Source organism: Pleurodeles waltl, chromosome 3_1 (assembly GCF_031143425.1).
Source record: "Pleurodeles waltl isolate 20211129_DDA chromosome 3_1, aPleWal1.hap1.20221129, whole genome shotgun sequence".
Taxonomy (NCBI): Eukaryota; Metazoa; Chordata; class Amphibia; order Caudata; family Salamandridae; genus Pleurodeles; species Pleurodeles waltl.
The window spans coordinates 1319641260-1319665528 of NC_090440.1; the positions used below are offsets into that span (position 1 = coordinate 1319641260).

Sequence of the window (24269 nt, forward strand, 5' to 3'; positions counted from 1 at the left end):
CCCTTCATAGGGCTGGTTGACCATCACTACGACCTGGTGGCCCAGTGGCAGACAGACTACCAGTTCACAGATTTATGTTAGATGAGCCACCTGAGACTCCACCAGTGTAAATTTGGTTTGTTCTCTAATTTTAAATGAGGCAGGAGAACTGTAAGTTTGGTGGAATATCACCCAGTCTCAATATATTCACAGTTTTTCATTTTATGATTTCTAAAGCTCAAAACAAGCTTTCAGGAGTTTAAAAACACTCATCTCTTTTGGCTGGAATGTCTTCTGAACATATAATAATTTGCTGACATCAAACAGTATTTTTTATTGATGTACTATTGAAACTTGCCTCATCATGTATAGTATTGTAGAGGGCAGCAGGTTAGTCCAAGAAATAATTTTGTGGTTGCTCAGCAGAAAATGCTGTGAGTTCTGTGAGGAACACACAATGGCGCAGGTGTAACCCCTTTACCTTATTGTCATCATCCTCGTGCAAGTCCTTACTCATATTAGGAGTGTACACTTCTCAGATAGGCAGCCCACTACTCACCTAATCCAAAAGCCTTGTATGTAAATTAGACAACTACACCCTTACTCATCCCAGATTCCCAGATTAGTGAATTATCAAGCCATTATTTCCTCTGGAAAAAACCCTTACCATTCTCCCAAGAATATTATTTTAAATTGATAATTTTACAAAGGGCTTCTTTGGAGCAAGCCTACAGATCTCCCCAAAACTTAATAGACTCATCAATGAATAACAGCTTGCATATCTAACAACCGTGTGAGAAGAATTTCTGCCAAGGCTCTGATTATAAGTACAGCAGATTTCAGTGATGAAATACCTGGTGGCTGGAATTTACTGTTAATGCGACTATCTCTGCACCTATACAATTCATTCGCTTCAGAAGGGGGCATTACTGTGCAGACCCGGTTTTATGGGTTAAATTCCACACAGAATTCTCAGTTCCATATAGATTAAGATTCTTAAGTGCCACCTGCTCTGATAAACAGGTAGTAAATAAGAGTGCGTGCGATCTGGATGCTGAATTAGTGAAGTAGGTGGAAAGGGGAAATGTGGTCTGGCAGGAGGAATCATTTCATACTTCCTTAGAAGGAAGGAAGGTGGGGGGGTCATGGACTATTGCCCTACTACAGTTATAGCTTAAGACAAAGGCAATTTTAGCTGCCAAAATTGAGTCCAGTGTTCCTGCTCTTGAAAAATCTGTGAGTGGCATCTCCAGGCCATTTTTGTTCAGGAACAGCGGTGTTCAATTCACAAAAGCGTTAACTGGGCCCTCTTCAACAATATAGCTGGGTGCCCTCCTAAGTTAAGGCAGTGGCAATCTATTTGTAGTCTGTGACAAGTTCAATATTATATTTAAAAAACTGAAAAAACACAATTGAAATGCTTCTAAAACAGAAGCTAAGACTCACCCACACTGAGTTACATGCGTCATAAATGGGTCCCTCCTTGACATTACTAATTGTAGGCTGGTCCACAGCGGTGTTCAAGATTTTAGTGGAAAATCAAATTCATTTAGTTTGTAGCACATATGAGTGAAAACTAGGCCTAACCAAAAGCCACATTTAAACGTACACCTTCCTTTCTATACTTTGCATGGCCTGTATTTGCTTGACTTGCTTGATTCGCTAATGTTTACAAATTCCAATAAGCTTTAATTCAGCAAAAGTGTTTCTATCATAACTTTTGCATAGCCTATGCATGATGGAAACTTCCAAAGAAAATAATATTGTTTTATTCTTCTTTCATTGCCTGACCTGCTTTGGAATTCCAAAGCTTGCTAAACTAATTTGAAACATGCTTCTTTATGAACAGCCTTTAGTGTGGAGATGTATGAGAAAAGCATGATCTAAGATAATTCCTACAAAACATTTACACAAATGTTTTTTCTTTCAGAGATTAAGACGAGGGGGAAAATGCTTTACTATTTCAATTTGTGTAGAATTGTAACAAAATGCATCTTGTAGTAATAATGTATTTGTTGAACATGTCAATCCCAGTGGAAACTGACCTCGTCATTCCAGTTTCCATGTAGTTCATTGGCTGTTTAATATCTGTGATAAAAAAAATATAATATCCTGTGTTTCTTTTGCATTTATGTATAAAAAGTGACCTAGGGAAATAACAGATAGCAGATTATTGCTAGGACTTTGAGACCTGCTCTCAGACTCTCTCTCTCTGGGCTCTTGACACAGATAGATTTTCTTTCTGCCTAGACTATTCTCTATCAGAAGACTGTTACAGTATTCTTTATGAGCACTGATAGATTTGTGGACTAGACTGCTTCTTAAATCTGCTTTTTCTGCTATTCATTGACTAAAATGTTTTACTTTTACTGATTTAGAATTAGTAGAATAGGGATAAATTGCAGGGCTCACTTTATGCAATGTTCTGTAAACTTCAAACGACTGATAAAGAAAGGGTTTAAAACTTATGATAAAATAAACCTTTAAAACTATAACTAAAACTTACTCTATTGACTCCTGAATGAATTTATCATGTATTGTACATAGGAGTTACAGCTTGTACCTAATACCCATTTCCAATGGGTGTCTAAGAGGGTTTAGTTTAGTTTAGTTTAGTTTAATAAATTTATAGAGCGCATGGCTACCTGAAGGCTTTTCAGCGCTGAAAGGAAGGTCAAAAACCCAAAGCATAAACCCAGGGTATTGCCTATACAGAAAATAAGAATGTCTTCAATTTCTTAAGAAAGGAGAGTTTTGAGTGTTCTTGGTGGAGTTCCAGTGGAAGGGAATTCCAAAGCTGTGCAGCTTTAACTGAAAAAGAATTACCTCACTAAAAGCCTAAGCTCTTTATATTATCTTAAGGGGGTGGAAGATTTTTGAAGTCATCCAGAAATGACACCGGGGAATTGAGGAGGGCATGGTTGCCAATGATCATTACTTCCGACTTTCCATTGTTGAGTTTGAGTTTAGACTGCAGTCATCCATTTAGCTACTTTTGCCAAACAGTATGAGAGATTCGATTGAGCAGTATTTCCAGAATTTGAAAGCAACACTACTAACTGAGTATCATCAGCCTATGATATTAGGGAGAGGCCATGAGGTTCCACAATTTTGGCCAAAGGAGAAAGGTAAATATTAAAAAGAGTAAGACTCAGGGAGGAGCCCTGCAGAACACCGCATGTGAGAGAAAACGTGTTAGAAAAGAACGAACGATCAAGAACTTAAAAGGTTCTGTCTTTCAAAAATGAGGAGAACAAGTCAATGCAGTACCTTCATTTCCTATAGCAGAGAGTCTTTGAAGAAGGGTATTATGATTTACAATGTCAAATGTGGCACTATGATCTAATAAGTTGATGGCTGCATGTCCACCACAATCTAGTAGTTAGAAGGCATTTTCCATAACAGCTAGTAGAGCTGACTCTGTACTTTGCTGTGGTCAAAATCCCATTTGAGAGGGGTGCAGAAGTTCATGATCTTCAAGGAAGCAAGTTAGCTGGTTATTGATGTGCTTTTCCATTATTTTAGACAAGATAGGGAGAAGAGCAATAGGACTATAATTGATCAGCTGCGTACGGTGGAGTTTAGGTTTCTTCAATAAAGGTTTAACTACAGCATGTTTCAGAAGCTGAGGTATAGAACCAGAAATTAAGGATTGATTTAAAATATTTTTTTAGCATGGGAGAGATTATGTTGGGGGCCAAAGCTAACATATGGGGTGGAGCGTGGTCTAGAGGGGATACCGATTTTATGATATGCAAGTAGTTGATGACAAGAGCCTCAGTCACAGGCTGAAAGAAAGTGAGAGAGACCGTTGGGCATTGAGGATCCTTATGTGGATGTCGATCTATTGCTTGACCAGGAGTGGAAGGAAAGGAAGAACAGATGTCAATAATCTTCTTCTGGAAGAAGCCTGCCAAGTTATTACTGTGGACAATGGAGGCCTCTATGAGAATGTCAGTAGAAGGGGAAAGAGTAAGTTCGTTGAAGATCATAAAGATCTCTTTGTGGGAGCTTGCAGATTGTCAGATTGTTCTATTCTGGAACTATAAAATGTAGCTTGAGCAGATTTAATTCCAACATGAAAAGCTCTAATCGCTTCTCTATACTGCATCTTAGAAGTGATGCTATAATCTCTTCTCCGCCTTCTTTTTAATTTCTTACACTTTTTTTTTATTTGAGCAATTGAGATGTAAACCAAGGTTTGGTCTTGTGACAAGTCCTTCTAACAACCATCTTAGCAGGAAGAGGAATATCTAAGGAGGTAGGGATCCAGTTGTTAAAGTTTTCTACGAGGCCTATAAGAGGTGCTAAGTATTTTATAATTTTAGGATCCTCTGCTCTCCCAGTGGGCTCCAAAAGGGGTCCTTACAGTGAGGTTATTTTGAGTTTTTGGTGCGCCACCAATATTTAGTCAAACTGCTCTAATGAAGTTGCTCTTTGAATGTCAATAAATTGTAAGTATATCTTTTTAGTTATGGAAAAGAGGACCTAAACAAAAATGTGCTGGAGCTGGTTTAGCAAATGTTTTGGTTTATTACTAATCACCATTCCAAATGTTTAAAAACAGCCTAGCAATATGGGGATGTATGTAAAGCCTCTGTGGTGTATTTGTTTGTGCCCTTTTACTGCCTCCTTTGGACCATGGGTTTTGACAGGAAGAGCCCTCACTATGGCAGTCCTACCCACAACTTCTTTATGTTCTCATCTAAAGTGTGTGTGAATAGAAGAAAGATACACCTTCATGCACTTCAGAAAGGTGTGCCTAAGAAGGGAACACAGCTCCTTATCTGGTTATAAGAACATGTAAAAATGACACAGTTAATCAGATGCATGAATTAATCATTAAATCCATTTATCTCTGGCTGTGTTCCCGCCCCAGCTTTTAATTATAAATAAAAATCTATAATAAAAGTGAGGAAATCACTTTTGAATCTGAAGGGATGGTATACCCCTTTTTATCAGATACACAGTAGTACAAGGTGAAGAGGCACATGCACCCTCTCAACACCCTATGCTTCCAGGGCCAGTGTAAATGCAATATTTGCAAGGTATGAAAGGAATGTCACCGGTCGAAATGTACTGCCCTTTGGCATAGAACCAGGCACCTTATGACACAATTTAGTGCAAAAGGAAAGATTCTTTATCATTTTGCTAGCAAGTCAAATAAGGGTGGTTGCTTCTATGGGAGGTAAGAGTGTTTCCCCTCCTCCCTTCGAGCTGCCACATGCTGTAAACAACTATTTTTTTATTTACAAAAAAATACCTCATCCATGGCTGTCTGAGAAGGGCATAGGAATTCCTTTTGTTTGGCAGGCTGCACTCTTGGGCTAAAGTTATGATCATATTGGTTTGGGCCGGTGTCTTACCGTGTTAGCCCCATCAGCCTGTACTGTGTTGGCCAGTCGGGGGGACACAGCACTGCCACCTAATTTCCCTCAAGCACTGGATTTACTTACTCCAATCATCAATCCTTGAGTGGCACTCATGCTGTTTACTACTATAAACAGCATGGTGGCAACGCAAGGATTGACTGTGAACGCGGAGAGTCAGTTTTAACTGTCCTTATGGACCAACATTAAAACACAGCGTGGGAGCGGTCATATTAGAAAATATGACCAATTACTGTGTGACTTTATTAGAAGCTACACCATGATTGGTCATATTTCTGTCATTTGCCCATAATGAGGGGCTCTCCCGTTTCCACGTATTGTAGAATTTGTTTAGGGACTCATCTCTTGCAGCATTCAGGACCCTCTTGGTGGCCCTGACAGCCTTAGGGTGGTCACCCTGAACTTTTTGCCTGCCTCCCTCCACTTTTTGACACTGTTTTTGCTAGTTTTGGGACTCTGTGCACTTTACCACTGCTAATCATTGATAAAGTGCATATGCTCTCTCCCTTAAAACATGGTGACATTGGCTCATACCCAATTGGCTTATTTAATTAACTTATAAGTCCTTAGTAAAGTGCACTACATGTGCCCGGGGCATGTTGATTAAATGCTACTAGAGGGCCTGCAGCACTGATTGTGTCACCCATATAAGCAGCCCCTTAACCATGTCTCAGGCCTGCCATTGCAAGGCCTGTGTGTGCTGTTTCACTGCCAATTCGACTTGGCTTTTCAAAGTACTTGCCAAGCCTTAAACTCTCCTTTTTCTACATATACGTCACCTTTAAGGTAGGCCCTAGGTAACCCATAGGGTAGGGTGCTATGTAGAGAAAAGGCAGGACACGTACCTGTGAAGGTTATTTGTTCTGGTAGTGTAAAACTCCTATATTTGTTTTACACTGCTGTGAGGCCTGCTCCTTTCATAGGCTAGCAATAGGGCTACCCTCGTATACTGTCTGAGTGGTAGATTCTGATCTGAAAGGAGTAACAAGGTCATATTTAGTATGGCCAGAATGGTAATACAACATCCTACTGACTGGTGAAGTTGGATTTAATATTACTATTTTACAAATGCCACTTTTAGAAAGTGAGCATTTCTCTGCACTTAAATGCTTCTGTGCCTTACAATCCACGTCTGGCTAGTTTAGTTGACAGCTCCCTTGTGCATTTCACTCAGACAACCCCAAACACAGGATGCTCAGTCACACCTGCACACATCTGCATACTGAATGGGTCTTCCTGGGCTGGGAGGGTGGAGTGCCTGAGACTTACATGTCAAAGGACAGTGGCCAGCCCTCACACAATGGACTGCCAAACCCCCTACTGGGACCCTGGCAGACAGGATGGAACTAAAAGGGGACCTTGTACACCTCTAAGCCACACTTTGAAGTCTACCCCACTTCAAAGGCACATTTGGGTATTTAAACCGGGTCTCTGACCCTACCAACTCAGACACTTCTTGACAAGATACCTCCTGGGAAAGAAACTCTGAACCAGAACCTGCAACCTGCCAAGAGAAGCTGCCTGGCTGCCCAAAGGACTCACTTGGACTGCTTTGCTGTAAGGGACTGCTGCCTTGCTGTTGCCCTGCTGCCTTGCTGGCCTCTGGCTCTGCTGAGAAGTGCCTTCCAATGGCTTGATAGAGCTTGCCTCCTGTAGCTGAGGTCTCACGGCCAAAAATACTTCACCTTCTGCAAAGCCTGCACCGTGATGAGAAAATGGCCACACAGCCGAACCAGAATGACGCAGCACACTTCCAGAGTGAAGATGGATGCAGTGCCTGCATTCCGACTGGAAATTCACCGCACAGCCCACTGGATCGACTCAAAGCTGAGCCGGAATGATGAAGCACAACTCTTGGGCAGAGAATTGATGCAGCGCCTGCTGTGCAACAGAAAAACTGATGCAACAGGCTACTGGAATGACGCAAGCCTGTGACTTCACCCCGCACACCCAGGATTCCCACGCACCGTAGTGAGAAACTCGGACCGCACGTCAAAGAAATGACACAAGTCTTGTGTTGTGGGGAAAGAAACGACACATCGTCTGTGGGAGCCGGAAAATCCAAAGCACACCCTCTCTTTTTCCATGCAACCTCCTCCTCTGCGATCCCCGTACGTGTAATTTTTGACGCACACCAGGTACTTTGACAAACCAAGCATTAACTGTTTATTTCTTATCTACATGTACTTATTGCAAATATTGATCGTTTTGACTTTATTTTAACCAGATAAATATTCTATATTTTTCTAAACGTGTGTGGTGTATTTCTGTGGTGTTTATACTGTGTTATTGCATGATTTATTGCACAAATACTTGATATGTTGCCTTCTAAGTTAAGCCTATCTGCTCAGTGCCAAGCTACCAGAGGGTGGGCACAGGATAAGTTGAGTTGTGTGTGACTTACCCTGACTAGAGAGAGGGTCCTTGCTTGGGCAGGGGTAACCTGACTGCCAACCAAAGACCCCATTTCTAACTCCGCTTTTCCCCATATTTCCTACCTGGAGGTAGCAGCAGGATGAAGGGTAGTGCAGGTGGAGCAGAGGGAGGACCCCGACTGCAGCAAGTGGGAACATCCCTCCCGAAAGTGCACAACTTTTGCCCTTAAGACCCAGGGCTGGTGGCATCTCCCTGGAGATGCAACCAGTACATGGGTTTAATGCGTCTGGCAATACTGGCTTGACTCTTACAGCCAGTGCATGAGTCAGGCCATGAAAACGTTTCCCATGTAAGTCGTTAATTAAACATACAGGTAAAAATAAAAAGTATTTTCAAATCATAAATAAATGTGTTTCTGTAATACAGGAAGCAACATATTCATCAGATTACATTACTGCTTTGTGATGCATTTTTTTAAAGTGAGATTTTAAAGATGAAGTTGGCAACATTCATGCCTCCCCCAGCCCTAATGGCAATGTCATAAGTGAACTAAAAGGCAACTCATCTGTAAACTTAAAGCAACATTACAGTCAAATAAATAAACCACTAAAGGGATGTTTTTACGGAGTACTTTCTGAATGCATTTATTTCAGGTTGCTCATAAGTGCAATAATGAAATAAATGAGGAAACATTAAATATTTGTCTAGAATGATACAGTTTGCTCAGAGTGAATGCTGGGATTGGTCACGGAGTTTTTGATTTTACAGTCTGCAATTCAACCACCAGACGGGCTATCTCTTCCTTGCAGCTAGGGACAATACTTTGTGTTTCTTGACCCATGAGATTTAAGTGTGGTTGGCAGTCAAAAGACACATGGCATGCCTCTGTTTTGGGCTCGAATGTCCAAGAGGATCTGAAGCTGAGACACTGCCAGACATCCAGTGCCAGTCTGTAGTGGTGAACCCACCTGTATTGTATAATAATTATATGAATTGTATTGTTTCTACAGGCAACAATAACATTCAGGTTCGGGCAGGCAGAACATCAGACGAATTTGGAGAAAATTGCTCCTTCATTTTGATATCCAAATAGATTTGGGGGGAAGAAACATTGTATTTGCTGCAGGCATTATTCCCTCCTAGATTTAGTCATCAAATTAACAATTTATAATAAATATCTTTTCCCACTTCTGACCGATCAGACTCAGTACTAAAATGTGCCTTTGATCTCAGCATGACACCAGCACCACGTAATTGACACTTTAATGCCAAACATGGCATAGTGACTCCCTATGCAGAAAATATTCTTCTTGGGTGTGAAATGTTATTCATTGTGATTGAGGAGGTCACAAAAAAATGGAGATCCGATAATGCGCCAGCAATATGGTATTTTCTCGTTATGTCAGCGTATGCAACCACAACAATTTATCCAGAGCTGAATATTTTAATTTCTCATGGTTCATTTACATTTCATAAAGTTGATCCAGAACATTAAAAGTGTGCAGGGTCATGGAATGCGAAAGATTGGGTGAGTGAAAGGAAGAGACATGAACAAGGAGAGCGAAAACAGCATGAGACATTCTTTCACGATTTAAAATATTTCCAGACCACACCTTCAGGACTATTTTATGAATCTTCTTGCATTCTCACTAAATTCTTTATTAAAATTACCTTTACCATGCTCCATTTACCCCTGTTGTTTCCAATTTGCTTTTGGGGGATACACCCACCTGAACCTCCATTATGCCCTGCATACTTACTCGCATCCATTGCTCGGTAAGTCAAACATATTCGGAATCAAAGTTTATGCCCCACCACTTTGGAATGTCACCAGCCACCAACGAAGGAAAAGCCAGGAAAATTATGTTCCTACGGACATCTGTGTGTTGTAAGTGCTATTAGGCAAGCTAAAGTGACATGTGAAGCAGTGCATTCTGCATCAGGGGCGTAAAACAGGCCCCTGCATCCCCTGAAAGGCAGAGGGGGTCCCTGCCCCATCTGAGGGCCCATTCAGCCTATGGTCAATGAATACCTGTATGATATGGGAGACACAAGGTCCCCTATTTTCATTCTGCAATGGATCCCGGTCATTTTGTGTTATACTGACATGCACTGAAACGTAACATGATGACACACACATATGGGAGACTCATCATCCTAGTAACCCACTGAGTTAAGAAATCACTATAAACAAAAGGGTCTACATCCTCAATTGATACAGATACGGTGTGGTAAAGATCTACTGCAAATAGGTAAAGATCTATTGTGAAGAACTATGTTAGCTGTGGGTTTGAAATATGGAATCTGCCATTCATAGATGGTATGATAGAGAACAATGTGTTGGTATTGCTACCACCGTCCTATTAATTACTATAGATGCTTGGGACTAACAATTATCATAAGCCCTAGAAAAATACAAAACAAACCTTTTTTCTTGTCTGTAGTGGGGTGAAATATGGTAGTTTGTACGACTGTAGTAAATACGTCTGTGGCCTACTCCACAATCATGAATCAGTCTTAGCTTTGAGTCTTATGCGCATGACTGACATGAAACACAGATATTTTGTTTATCATTGAGACCATTCAAGCAGAATTTGTTCTGGAAAAAGACCTTAAAACGTACACGTAGAAAATGTATGCCAAATCATTCCAGAAGTGTGCTCCAATAATAAAGGGCCAACGAGGATATGACTTATCTATCAATGGGGGTACAACGAAAATAATTCACTTTTGTAATTAAGGGCCAGATGTAGCATGCCGTTTGCATGGCGCAAACTACGAAAAACGCAGTTTGCACCATGCAAACGGCCTCACGCGATGCACATTCCCAAATTGCGAGGGAATGCGACTCGCAAATAGGAAGGGGTGCTCCCTTCCTATTTGCGGCTCGCATCGCAATTCAGAGTTGCTTTGTGACGGCGAATGCGGTCGCAAACCAACTCGCAGTTACCACCAGTGTCACACTGGTGGTAACACATTCGCAAAAGGGAAGGGGTCCCATGGGTCCCCTTCCCCTTTGTGAATGTCGATAAAAATATTTTGTCAGAGCAGGCAGTGGTCCTATGGACCACTGCCTACTCTGAAAAAAACGAAACCAAATGGTTTCGGAAGTTTTTTCATTTTGCAACTCGTTTTCCTTTAAGGAAAACGGGCTGCAAAATGAAATAAAAAAACTGCTTTATTTATAAAGCAGTGACAGACATGGAGGTCTGCTGACTACAGCAGGCCACCATCCCTGTGAGTGCAGGGACTCGCTATGGGGTCGCAAAATGCGACCCACCTCATGAATATTGATGAGGTGGGTCTTTGCGACCCCATAGCGAGTCGCAGAAGGTGTCTGAGACACCATTCTGCATCCGTTTTTGCGACTTGCAAATTGCGAGTCGCTCAGACTCGCAATTTGTAAGTCGCAAAAACAGATTTTTCTACATCTGGCCCTATGTCCTTTATTATGTGTGCAGAGTCTAAACACCCATCTTTGTTCTTTGTGGTGCAAAATGTATTGGGCTCGTTTTTCAAAAAAAAAAAAAATGTTGCCACTAACCACCCACCAAGGCTGTGACGATAAAAGGAACACATAGAAGATATCATACTCACCCCAATGCACTTGCAAACATCAATCAATATGTTTCCTTGTGGTGGATTTTTTTTGTACATTACGCTTCCGCCAACAAACACAACTACAAGGAATGGAAAATACAGGTTATTTTAACCTCAGGGGTTATAATCCAAGAGGCTAAATTCTTGTTTAGTTAACAATAAGTTAGATAATATATTTTGTCGTTTTTAAGCAACAAAACGCGTTCTGATCTTTTTTCTCCTCTGAGAAGACATACCAAAGGTGCCTATATATAATCGTCAGCTGTAGAACTGAACCACAAAACACAACCTGAAGTAATTGGAAATATGCTACCATAGTTGTCCTCCTAAATTTAAAGTACATTTCTTGGTTTTTGTTGTTCTACAAAGATTGCCAGAAATACTCCTGTATTTCTGGCATTCTGTACACTTCTAGAGTTCTAGGAATACTACTACCTCACAAAATTCACTGATAGGAGTTTGCACTACGTCAAAAATGTGCATGAACAAATCATGTGAAAGTGTATATTTGTGCTACCAAGTTCTTTTTTCAACACGGAGATTTTTTCCCCATGGTTGAATCCCTTATTCTATACCACTATTTAATGTGGGACTCCTGCCCAATTACGAACTGCAGTTACTTCTTCTTTAATACCAGGATGTTTACCTGTTTTTTCCACAGTGGGAACCTCCTTAAAATGTTGAACATATTTGTAATTGTGTGTTTGTGAATTTCAGTACATTTGTCTCGGTCCTGGTCTCCCTAGATATGACTAACTAACAGCTCGTCTCTCAATGTACAATGATGTAAAATAAACCGACCTGCAGATTTTAATCTGTCGAAATTGCACTTTGTGCTTCAAAATTCAAATAAACCTAGTTCTAGAAATCAGAATGCATAATCACAAAATATACAATTGCACGAGGTAAAACCTTTGTCAATTGAGTTCTGGGCCTTGCCATCTCCATTTAAATAGGCACCACCATCAAAAAGTTAAGGATTAGAATTTAGAATTCAGGACCTGTACAAACATGCCCAATTGAGTGGTAGGTGATCAGTTGCTGGTGTGGAGAAGGTAATCACACACCGCCTGGGCAACAGTGAGGAAAGGTTCCACTCAGGTGAATTAATAATAACATTTAAATTGGAAACAGTTTTTCTACGTTGCTGGGCCACATAATTATGACTTATATGAATTAATTACATTTGAACTATGGAAGCAAGTGCAGTTACATCCTCAAGAGCGAACTGAACTGGCAGATGGGTGCTCATAACAGTTGTGGGACATTTATGCTTTATGTTTCATTCTGCTGCCAGTTCACAAATTTTGCAAAAAGAACTAATGTGGGTCGGAAGGAAACTGATGTAGATCCTGTTCATAAGGCAAGCCATTTGCCCACAACCTTCTAAGTATAGACAAAAGTCGCGCACTGTGTGTTTTGCTTTGCCATTGACTTAATGAATATCATTTCGAAACCCCAGAAATCACTGAATGGCTTTATTTGATGGCCAAGTAGCGTTCCTTATTGCTGCAACTTTTTGATACAACTGAGCAGAGTTTTGCATTTTGTGACTCAAAGTTGCACAAGAATGGGTTTTCAGTTAATCATCCCCAGTGTGTAGTGACATAACACCTCTCTCGCTGGACCTGTTTGTAAATACACACTTAGATCAAAAACCGGTATGCTCTTACCAAGGGCCAACAACATCAGGGCTGCTGGGACACCGAAGGCCAGGGCATAGCAATCTCCCCCAAAGCATTTTACGTCTCCTAGGGATGAAAAACAACATTTATGCATGCTTACCAAAGTAATGTAGAATCGAACAAGGTCAGCAGAGAGAAGTTAAGCTTATATTATTTGATTATATTAATTTCTAGAGATTAATATACTTTTATTCATGTATTCATTATCTCAGATCAAATTCACTTAAAAGGTAAATATTTCAGATAGCACAACACCATTGTTATGTTCATTGTCAACCATGTGTCAAGTATGAACAAGCTCTGTTTAGACCTACCGCTAGACTTGGTATCTTTGGTGTGGTCTCCTCAATTTTTTTGCCTCTGCTTCTCCAGTTGTTGATGTGTGCTGGACACTCTGGTTTTGCTGTTTTTTATACTCTGAGCACTTTAGAACTGTTAACGATTGCTAAAGTGCAAGTGCTCCCATGTAAAACGTATGTGTAATTGGCTTATCCATGATTGGCATATTTGATTTACTAGTAAGTACCTAGTAGAGTGCACTAGAAGTGCCCAGGGCATGTAAATCAAATGCTACTAGTGGGCATGCAGCACTGGTTGTGCCACCCACATTACAAGCCCTGTAATCATGGCTCAGACCTGCCACTGCAGTGTCTTTGTGTGCAGTTTTAAACTGCCAAATCGACTCGGCAAGTGTACCCACTTGCCAGACGTAAACCTCCCCTTTTTGGCTTTGCGGCTAAAATGGATGCTCCACCTTCATCACGGCTGGGAGATCGATGCATTGCGGCTGGAGAATTGACGTGCAACACCTGCTTGCGGCAAATGATAACGATGCAAACCCCATACAGCATGGTTTCCTAACATCATGTGACAGGATTTTACACACATCGTCCCTGGGCATCAAAGTCAACCCGACTATGCACAGATCCGAGGTGCCCCATCTCGAAATCAACGCATTACTCTCTTGCGAGGGAGAAAAATGACGCATCGCAGACCCAACTGGAGAAAAAAACAACGCACGGCCTCCCTTGCGAGGAAGGAGTCGACACATCACTGCCTTTTCCGACGCATGCTCACCCGTGCAGCTTTATTTTTTACACTAACCAGGTACTTTGTGCAAAATCATCGTTTCCATTGTTTTCTATGGAGTAAGGCTCTTATTCTTTCGAACATTCTATGTTGGATTTTTGTCATTTTGGTCTTGTTTGGTTTAGATACATATTGCCTATTTTTCTAAACTGGTATGGTGTCCATTTTGTAGTGCTTCACTGTATTACTGTGTGTGTTAGTACAAGTAATTTACACATTGCTTCTGAGTTAAGCCTGTCTGCTCGTGCCAAGCTTCCAAGGGGGTGTCTGGGGGTTAACAAGGTGTGTTTCTCCTTTACCCTGACTATAGTGAGGGTCCTTGCTTGGACAGGGGGTAACCAGCCTGCTAACCGAAGCCCCCATTTCTAACACCTACTTTTTTTATTGTCACCTATATAAAACATAGTGGACATTCTGTGAGGTGTTAAAGAAAAAATGTTATTCGTAGTGCACAACTTTAGAGACTGTAATCCGTTGATGGTAATAAAAATAGTCTGGGAAGAAATTTATTTTGAAAAGGATATGGATTCACTCTGAGCTTTTTGCATTTGATTGATGTTGATTTACGTTCAAAATCTAAATTTGCTCACCATAAAAAGAACCAAGTGGCTATCTATGATCATCAGCCAATACGAAAAATTGGCAAGTCTGACAGACTGCAGTAGGACATGATTCTCTTTTCCATCTACGGGACGTAACATGCAGAAAACACACCTTTAAAATTAACACTCCCCCTCACACACAAACGAACAGAGTTATGGACTAAAACTATATAGGTATAGATCCTAAAAAACAGTCTTTACCCACTCTAAAAAATGTAAAATGATATATAATATAAATAAAATAAATTTTAAACATGAACCATGTACGTGAATGTATTAGTAATCTGAAAAGTGTGGCACCTAATTTCTGCAAAACATTGATATGAGCAGAACGGTTGCAATGATTTTTACTGTCCTGGACAATTTACGTCCCATCTTAGGAATGTGGGACAAATTTACTCACGGCAATAGGCAATCAGGTTACCGCCTGCAAGTGATGCTCAAGAAAATTACCTTGAATCACCCTTCCCGAGGCCAAGCCCTGCATATAAAATGGGATGTTATATTGCAGGAAGAGAAGGCAACGCAGGAAGCAAACGTAATTATGTTTTTTTTTAATCTTGTGATTTGTCACAAAATCTCATGCAGAGAACTTTGGTGTTGTCGTGTGCAGCTTTCTTTGCCTGCTTCCTCTCTCCTCTCCTTGACTCTTGCCGTCTCTTTAGTGCAGCTAAACACGAGAGTACACCATAAACACAGTATTGTTTATATTTTTAACTCTCTGTGTTCCTAGCCACGTTGAGAGCCGGTACGGAGGTGGCTTCCAATGACTTCAATGTATGTGAAATGGTGACTTTATAGGCTTTGTTCTTGGATCACACGCCTGCAAGAATCAAACTGGCAGTTTATAGAAGGAGGCCACGGAGTGTGAGTGAACTTCTACACCATCTGATCAAGTGGATCCGGAAGAGAGACTCAGTCTTTCAGCTAAGGGAATGCTTTCACTCAACATTGTTAGCCTGGCCTTGAAAAGGGAGTGAGGTAAAATAACACTTCAAGCAGCATTACTATTAAATGAATAAAGAACCTAAAGGTTATTATTGAAAGAGTACAACTGTGTTAACTAATTATCAAGAAATCAAGAAAACGTGCTAAAAAGTTATTCACAAAAGTTAACCTTTTGCATAAACATCTATATTAAATTAGTCATTTTATAAGAGTCAATGTAAAGTGGAAGACTTCCTAAAATAACAAGAAGTGAAAGTTGTGGGGCCATGGGACTAACAATTTACATTGACACATAAATGCAAGCAGACATATGGAAGTTAGGGCACGAGCAGGACAAATATTTACCTTTAGCTTTAGAGTGTGGAAAGGAAATTCGACCAGCGGGTTTATATGAGAGTCTGGGTATGACACAACAGCTTTAAATATAGATTTATGTGTCCAAGTCCTACCTGAAGGAAGCGGAGCCGAACCACAAATCTCTAACAAGCAGAATATTCCTTTTGAAGGTCTAAATCTCAGTCTCCTCTTCGTTTGCTTGTTTCCAACGACTCATGTCTGCTCGTGGGCAGTGCCAGAGACCTGGATCTGTCCAGGGCTCCAATACTCGAGCCCGCACATGTCAGAGCGTGTTGTGGACAGCTACACCGATATGAATGTCGTCCTAGTGAAACAAGGTGTTTCCTCTACCGAGGAGGCTGCATGTATATTTGAGGGGTGGACTATATTTGAACGATTGTGAAATGTTTGAGATGATTTGAGCACTGCCGAGAAAAACCATACGCAAACACATATAAACTAGGTAACAGTGAAAAGTAGATGTTCATTCCTGAGAAAAACATAAGCTAAATTCAAATAAAACTCTCCTAAATAAGCTAAAAATTGCCTGTGGTTTTCAGCAGTGCAGAAGTGATAAACAAAGGATTGTTTTGCATTCCAGAAACGACCATATTGTTTACTGAGGTCGATACTGCATCTATATCTTGAGTGTGCTTTATCGTGGAAAATATCTTCAGTTTTCAGCAGTATGAAACTGAAGTACAGTTCATTTTCTCCTGTGAAAGTGCTCACTTGCTTTAAATCGTCACAACAAGAGCAAATGGGAAGTCGTGAGGGTCAGAGAGGCCTGGGCTGTGGGCATCACATGTCTGTGTTTACTGTGCTTGAACTCTATGCGAGAGATACAGCGAAAGAACATTTTACAGATTACACTGCTCTCTAGCGGATCCTGGAAGAATTACACTAGCGACGTGATTTTAGTGCGTTCCATTTCTTTCGGCCACAAAAGACAGGTAGGGACGCTGGTGAAATTAAGGAGGGAAGAACGCGCTAGGAAAAGGGGAGGCATAAAAAGCGATTGAGAGAGAGGTAGAGGGTCATCCCACACAGTGCATGCAGGCCCATTTGGCCGTGGCTACTTCCAGAGAGCCATCATCTGGATAGATCGGACTTTGCTGAATATAGTCTCAAGAGCAAGCTAATTTAAACATAAGACTATGTCAAATTCTCCAATTTAATTTTCGTGTATTGGCTTGCTGTCGGGTGCTGTATGCTTCTTAAGCACTGTCCCTCCGACTGCAGAGCAGAGGAAAAGTGTGGATTCTGTCAGATCATTTGGCGCGCAGACCTTCCTCCGAGTGTTAGGAGACGCAATTACTTTCTGTGCACATATTAGAATTACATTTTACTTTTATTGAGCGCATAAAACTAAAACAAACATCTTCTGCGTCTCAAGATCCAATGTGCTGATAGCATAAGGGAGAATTATTTTACTGTGGAGTTCATTTGAATTGCTTCTAGCCCTTTGTTAAGTAATTGAGCAGTTTGACTCAAATGCACTGAACAGGGCACATAAATTCAATGTGCAACAGATAACACAATCGTTCGTTCCAAGGCCAAGGCTAAATTCTGCTCATGTTAAAGAAAAAGCTCCTTTCTCACAAGCTACTTAAATATACTCTGAATATGGGCAGCAAATTAAATGTTTTTTATTTAATTAAAACGTATTCTAAACGGAAAAACTGAGATGCAAAGTTTCAGAAGAGGTACATTTTTAGTTTGAGTAAACAAGAGACTTAGGTGGCCTCATTGACATTAAAAGAAATGTTATGGGGCCCATTCACGAACTGCCCTGATTACTTGCCAGTAATCCTCATTACTCTTAGTCCTACTCGTCCTCGACCCAGTCCTTATGTCATGAGGTTATCCCCATCCCAACAGGAAACAAAACAGGAAACACTCCTTCACGCAACCCATCCTCCAGGTCAGGCATAAAACACCTACCAATAGGAGGTCGTCCTGACATACCAAGCACACACAAAGGACTGAACTAGGAGGGTGGGAGGGAACAAGGGCTGGGTCGAGGGTGAATAGATAGATAGATAGATTAATTGCATAGTCACCTAAAACAATTGCATAAAACAATTAGCACAACCATTGCATAAAACAATTAGCACAATTGGATGTATTTTTGTTTAAAACCTTTAATTATTTAAGCAGTCGTTAGGCTCATAGTTTTTTACTGGTTGGTTAGTTTGGAGACATGTGACGGCTGAGGGCCCCATTTGTCACAATGGCAGAGGTCTTGTGTAGGAAAATACCATCTTGCCTGGCATGTTACCCCCATTTTTTCATGTATGTCAGTTTGTTTTTGCCTGTCTCACTGGGATCCTGCTAGCCAGGGCCCCAGTGCTCATAGTTTGTGGCCTGAATGTGTATACCTGTGTAGTGACTAACTGTGTCACCAAGGCTCTGCTAACCAGAACCTCAGTGCTTATGCTCTCTCTGCCTTTAAATTTGTCACTATAGGCTAGTGACCACTTTTACCAATTTCAATAGGCACAATGGAACACCCTTATAATTCCCTAGTATATGGTAACTATGTACCCAGGTTATTGGGGTTCCAGGGGATCCCTATGGGCTGCAGCATTTCTTTTGCCACTCATAGGGAGCTCAGACAAACCTTTACACAGGGCTGTCACTGCAGCCTGAGTGAAATAACGCACATGTTAATTCACAGCCATTTTCACTGCAGTTAAGTAACTTATAAGTCACCTATATGTCTAACCTTCACTTGCTGAAGGTTAGGTGCAAACTTACTAAGTGTGAGGGCACACTTGCACTAGCAAAGGTTCCCCCACATAGTTCAGGGCCATTTCCCCGGACTTTGTGAGTGCGGGGACACCATTACACGTGTGCACTACATATAGGTCAATACCTGTAAGTAGTTTCACAATGGTAACTCCGAATATGGCCATGTAACATGTCTAAGATCATGAAGTTGTCCCCCCATGTAAAATCTGGTATTGGGATGCCAATTCCATGCATCCCTGGGGCTCCCCTATGGGCCCCGGGTACTGCCAAACCAGCTCTCTGGGGTTTTCTCTGCAGCTACCGCTGCTGCCACCCCACAGACAGTGTTCTGCCCTCCTGGGGTCTGGGCAGCCCAGTCCCGGGAAGGTAGAACAAAGAATTTCCTCTGAGAGAGGGTGTTACACCCTCTCCCTTTGGAAATAGGTGTTAAAGACTGGGGAGGGGTAGCCTCTCTCAGCCTCTGGAAATGCTTTGAAGGGTACAGATGGTGCCCTCCTTGCATAAGCCAGCCTACACCGGTTTAGGGAACCCCCAGTTCCTGCTCTGGCGTGAAACTGGACAAAGGAAAGGGGAGTGACCACTCCCCTGTCCCGTCCCTCACCACCCCAGGGGGGGGGTGCCCAGAGCTCCTCCAGTGTGTCCCAGACCTCTGCCATCTTGGATCCAGATGTGTGAGGGCACTCTGGAGGCCTCTAAGTGGCCAGTGTCAGCAGGTGACATCAGAGACCCCTCCTGATAGGTGCTTACCTGACTAGGTGGCCAATCCTCCTCTGAGGGCTATTTAGGGTCTCTCCAGTGGGCTTTTCCTCAGATAACGACTTGCAAGAATTCACCAGAGCTCCTCTGCACTTCTCTCTTCGACTTCTGCCAAGGATCGACTGCTGACTGCTCCAGGACGCCTGCAAATCTGCAACAAAGTAGCAAGAAGACTACCAGCGACATTGTAGTGCCTAATCCTGCCGGCTTTCTCGACTGTTTCCTGGTGGTGCATGCTTTGGGTGCTGCCTGCCTTCATCCTGCACTGGAAGCCACGAAGAAATCTCCTGTGGTTTGACGGAATCTTCCTCCTGCTTCTGCAGGCACCAAACCTCAGCGTCACCTGTTCCATACTGAGGAGGGTGGCCCCTGGAACACAGGTGGTGGCCCCAAGTGACCCATACTGACAAGTGGTCCAACTGTCCAAATTTGGAGGGAGGAGGTAAGTCCTTGCCTTCCCTCTCCAGACAGTAATCCTGTGCAGCATGTGAACTGCAGCTACAAGGGTTTCTGTGCACATTTCCATAAAATCCTGCATGCACAGCCAAGCCTAGGTCCCCAGCACTGTGTCCTGCGATGCTCAGCTCCCCGAGTTGATCTCCGGCTTCGTGGGACCCTCTTTTGCAGTGTTGAGATGACTGCCATGTTCAGACTTCTTGAACCCATGTTCAAGGACTTCTGCGGGTGCTACCTTCTTGTGCATGGGCTCTCTGCGTTACTGAGGGCCCCCTCTGTCTCCTCCCAGAAGTGGCGACATCCTGGTCCTTCCTGGGCCCGGGCAGAACCCTTTTTCTTCAACCGCGACTCTTGCAGCTAGCAAGGCTTGTTAGCGGTCTTTTGCCAAGGAAACAAATCTGCGTACTCCAACACTCCGTGGGACATCTTCTGCACGAAGGAGAAGTTCCTAGCACCTTTCGTTGTTGCAGAATCTTCAGCTTCTTCCATCCAGAGGCAGCCATTTTGCACCTTCATCCAGGGTTTAGTGGGCTCCTGTCCCCCCTGGACACTTTTACGACTCTTGGACTGGGTCCCCTTCCTTTGCAGGTCCTCAGGTCTAGGAATCCGTCTTCAGTGCTTTGCAGTTTGTTGTGGTCTTTGCAAAATCCTCTATCACGATTTTAGTGTGTTTCCGGGGAAATAGTAGTACTTTACTCCTACTTTCCAGGGTCTTGAGGTGGGGTATCTTGGACACCCTTAGTGTTTCCTTACACTCCCAGAGACCCTCTACACACTACACTAACCTAGGGGTCCATTCATGGTTTGCATTCCACTTTCTTAGTGTATGGTTTGTGTTGCCCCTAGGCCAATTGCATCCTATTGTATTCTACAGTGTTTGCACTACTTTTTGGTGTTTTACTTGCCTGATTTTGGTTTGTGTGTTTATTTTGTGTATTTTACTTACCTCCTAAGGGAACATATCCTCTGAGATATTTTTGGCACATTGTCACTAAAATAAAGTACCTTTATTTTTAGTAACTCTGAGTATTGTCTTTCTTATGCTATAGTACCTATATGATATAAGTGGTATAGTGGGAGCTTTGCATGTCTCCTAGTTCAGCCTAAGCTGCTCTGCTATAGCTACCTCTCTCAGCCTAAGCTGCTAGAACACTACTAATCTACTAATAAGGGATAACTGGACCTAGCACAAGGTGTAAGTACCATCAGGTACCCACTATAAGCCAGGCCAGCCTCCTACATCTTGTACCTAAAGGTCCATGTTAAAGGTTGGAGAAAGATGGTGCATAGAGTCGATGGCTCGCCGTATTAGGTGATGCTTTTGTGTTACCAGGGATAGAAATTTCACTAAGCTGCAGTTCAGTTGCAGGTCCTCAGGAGCAAAACAGGCCAGCACGGCTTGCCTCTTTGTTCGTATGCCTCTTTCATTGAACTTATTTTTTAATAGAGCTTTTCTTTCTGACACAATACTTTCGCATGAGCAGAGGACGTGTAGGAGATCTTCTGTGCCCTCACTGCATAAATGGCAGGCAGTATTTGTCACATCTTTCAGCCAAGGGGTCACGCTTAGAGCGCATGGTAAAAGCCCAAGTTGATACCTTAAGAATTGCTCTTTTGTTTGCCATGAAAAGCCGTAGCCAAGATATTCTTATGGGGCCAGAGTCGTATAGGTATTCAGAGTCATCCAGAAGTGGGATCTCTGTGAGAAGGCTGCTTTGTCCTCCAACAAGGATTGAAGCCTAATTGATGTCCAGACGGCTGTTTTGAAGGTGCTATGTGAGATTGAAGTCCTCCAGAGGTCAGTCAGCCCAGTCGACCGAAGCAAGTCCTCTGGGTAAACTCTGGATGGGGAGGTGTTCTTGCGTTCGAGCTCCTGCCATAGATGGTAATTAAGAAAGCCTGAGGTGGCACCTCGGACTTTACTCCAGAAGTTTATATATGCACCTTGTCTTGCCATCTTGCCAAGAACTGACTCAAAAGGCCAAACTCCAGCCTGAGTTGAGCGGGGGAAGTAAATAAAGGAAGGTTAAATATGATCTGATAGGCTTTGCTCACTGTTTGATTTAGGATTTATGAATCTCTGCATCTTTGTACTTCACTTTCATATGTTATTGTGGGCAAGAGTTTAGCTTTTAGTACTTTTAAGAAGGGGTGAATGAGGGACCATTTAAGTCTACTTTTAGTCTTTTAAGGATAGTGCTATGGCTAAGCTTTTTCCCATAATGCACCCTCTTTGATGCACGAAATTCCCTGATTTGTCAGTGATGACACCAAGGTCTTTGTACTTTTCTATTTGTAAAAGCTGTGTCTTGCCCCAAAACCATGCACTAGGGGACATCTTGGCCCTGACTGGCATTGTGTGAGTTTTTTCAAAGTTTGCAGTCAGGGTGTTTGCAGCCGAGTATTGTTGGGTGGCATTTATTAATCTCTGAAGCCCTATTTTTGTGTGGCTAATCAGCACAAGATCGTCTGTGTACATAAGGCATGGTAATTCCAGGTCTCCAATTTTTGGGGCGTGTGGGTTTGTAAGAGCAAGCGAGCCCGCTAAGTCTGCTAAACCTAAATTAAAAATTGTAGGGGCCAGAACGCAGCCCTGTTTTAGACCTTTGGTAGTTGGTATCCTCCTCGAGAGATGAGTGCCTATTCCCAGTTTAATGTGGACACATGTACCGTATAAAGGGCTATTATTAGGTGTAAAAGCGGGTGTGGAAGTCCCCAGTTTGAGATCTTCATCCACAGCAGATTCCTCTCCATGTGGTCAAATGCGGCCTTAAAGTCGAAAAAACATAGCTGAAGCTGCTGTTTCTGTATCTTGGCTTTGTCAAAAAGGAGTCCAATGGCTGTGATATTCGTTATGGTACCAGTTAGTTTGGAGAATCCTGTTTGGGTCTTGTCAGGAATAAGGCCATGCGCGGTCCAGGTCCCGCCCGAAACTCCCCACTTTATGCGCGCCACTTGTCATCCCCTCTTGTTCCAAAGTTGTCCATCAGCGTTGTCTGCCCTGTGGCAAAGCTCATGGAGCTGCAGGTTCAGGACATTGGTGGACAAGATGCACCTATCAGTGCTATTCCATGACGGGACTACAATTTGCATGTTTTTAGAGGCAGCAGCCATCTTCGGGTGAGGCAGGCCTATAAAGCCTAGCCACATCCAAGCACCTTGCTCACTATTTTGAAGACTTCGATGCAGTCAGACCTCGTGGGGGATTCTCTGAAGAAGAGCAGAGTTCCTGCATGGCAGAGTGACAACCAATCAAAGTATCCTTGTTTCCATGGTGAATTCAAAAACGAGTAGGTCGTACTTGTAGCGGTAAGGCCTTGATGAATCCAATTTTGAAGGAAATCATTACTTCCAGAAGTAAAGTGCCCCTTAGCACAATGAGCAAAGCGTTTTCAGTTTCCAGAGTACAGCGGCCTTGGCGCGACGATCAAAAGCATTTCAGAGTACAGACGTCTTTGCACGACAATTCAAGCGCTTCAGTTCACAGATGTAAATCGCTCTAGGCACGGCAACTCAAGCGCTTCAATCCACAGGTGTAAAGCGCTCTTGGCACGGCAATTCAAGCGCTTCAGTCCACAGGTGTAAAGCGCTCTTGGCACGGCAATTCAAGCGCTTCAGTTCACAGATATAAAGTGCTCTTGGCGTGGCAATTCAAGCGCTTCAGTCCACAGATGAAAATCGCTCTTGGCACGGCAATCAAAGCGCTTCAGTCCACAGGAGTAAAAGGCTCTTGGCACAACAATCAAAGTGATTCAGGCCACATGAGTAAATCGCCCCCTTAGCACAACGAGCGTAGCACTTCAGGCAAGACAAGTAAAAGGGCTTCCTGGTATTATAAGTAAAGCGCTTCAAGTTCAATGAGTAAAACTGTTCAGCCTTTCTAATTGTGAATGTGAAAGTATTTTTGGAGATAAGCAAATCATAGTTTTCATTGTTTTTTGGAAAGCATAATATGTTAAAAGCATATTTAATTCTCTGAGATTTTCTAGGTCATCATCAAAGGTTTATGTTATGAATGCATAGATGTTACAGGATTGATATTCTGAGTATGATCATAGTTTAAAGCTCTTGCCATCTCTTGGTTCTGAGGTTGTAGTTTATTCTTGTTCCATGATGATCATAGTCCAAAGCTCTTGCCATCTCTTGGTTCTGAGGTCGTAGGTTATTCTTGTTCCATGATTCAAAGAAGGGGCTTTGCCCTCATTTCAAAAGGGGTCTCCATCTGATATCGAAGACACATTTAGTCAAGAGTCTATTGATGAGTTATATTTCTATAAATGAGTAAGTGCATTTTGTCC

General features: G+C 42.3%; 1 protein-coding gene across 1 annotated transcript in view; it reads right to left on the minus strand.

Moving 5' to 3' along the window:
• SLC15A2 (solute carrier family 15 member 2) overlaps positions 1-24269 on the minus strand; it is a 429960-nt gene that overhangs the window by 241823 nt on the left and 163868 nt on the right. Inside the window, exons 8-9 of the mRNA XM_069224674.1 lie at positions 13019-13096; positions 11343-11425 (exon numbers count right to left, since the gene is read on the minus strand). Coding sequence (XP_069080775.1) covers positions 11343-11425; positions 13019-13096 — 161 coding nt within the window. The remainder of the gene's footprint in view (positions 1-11342; positions 11426-13018; positions 13097-24269) is intronic.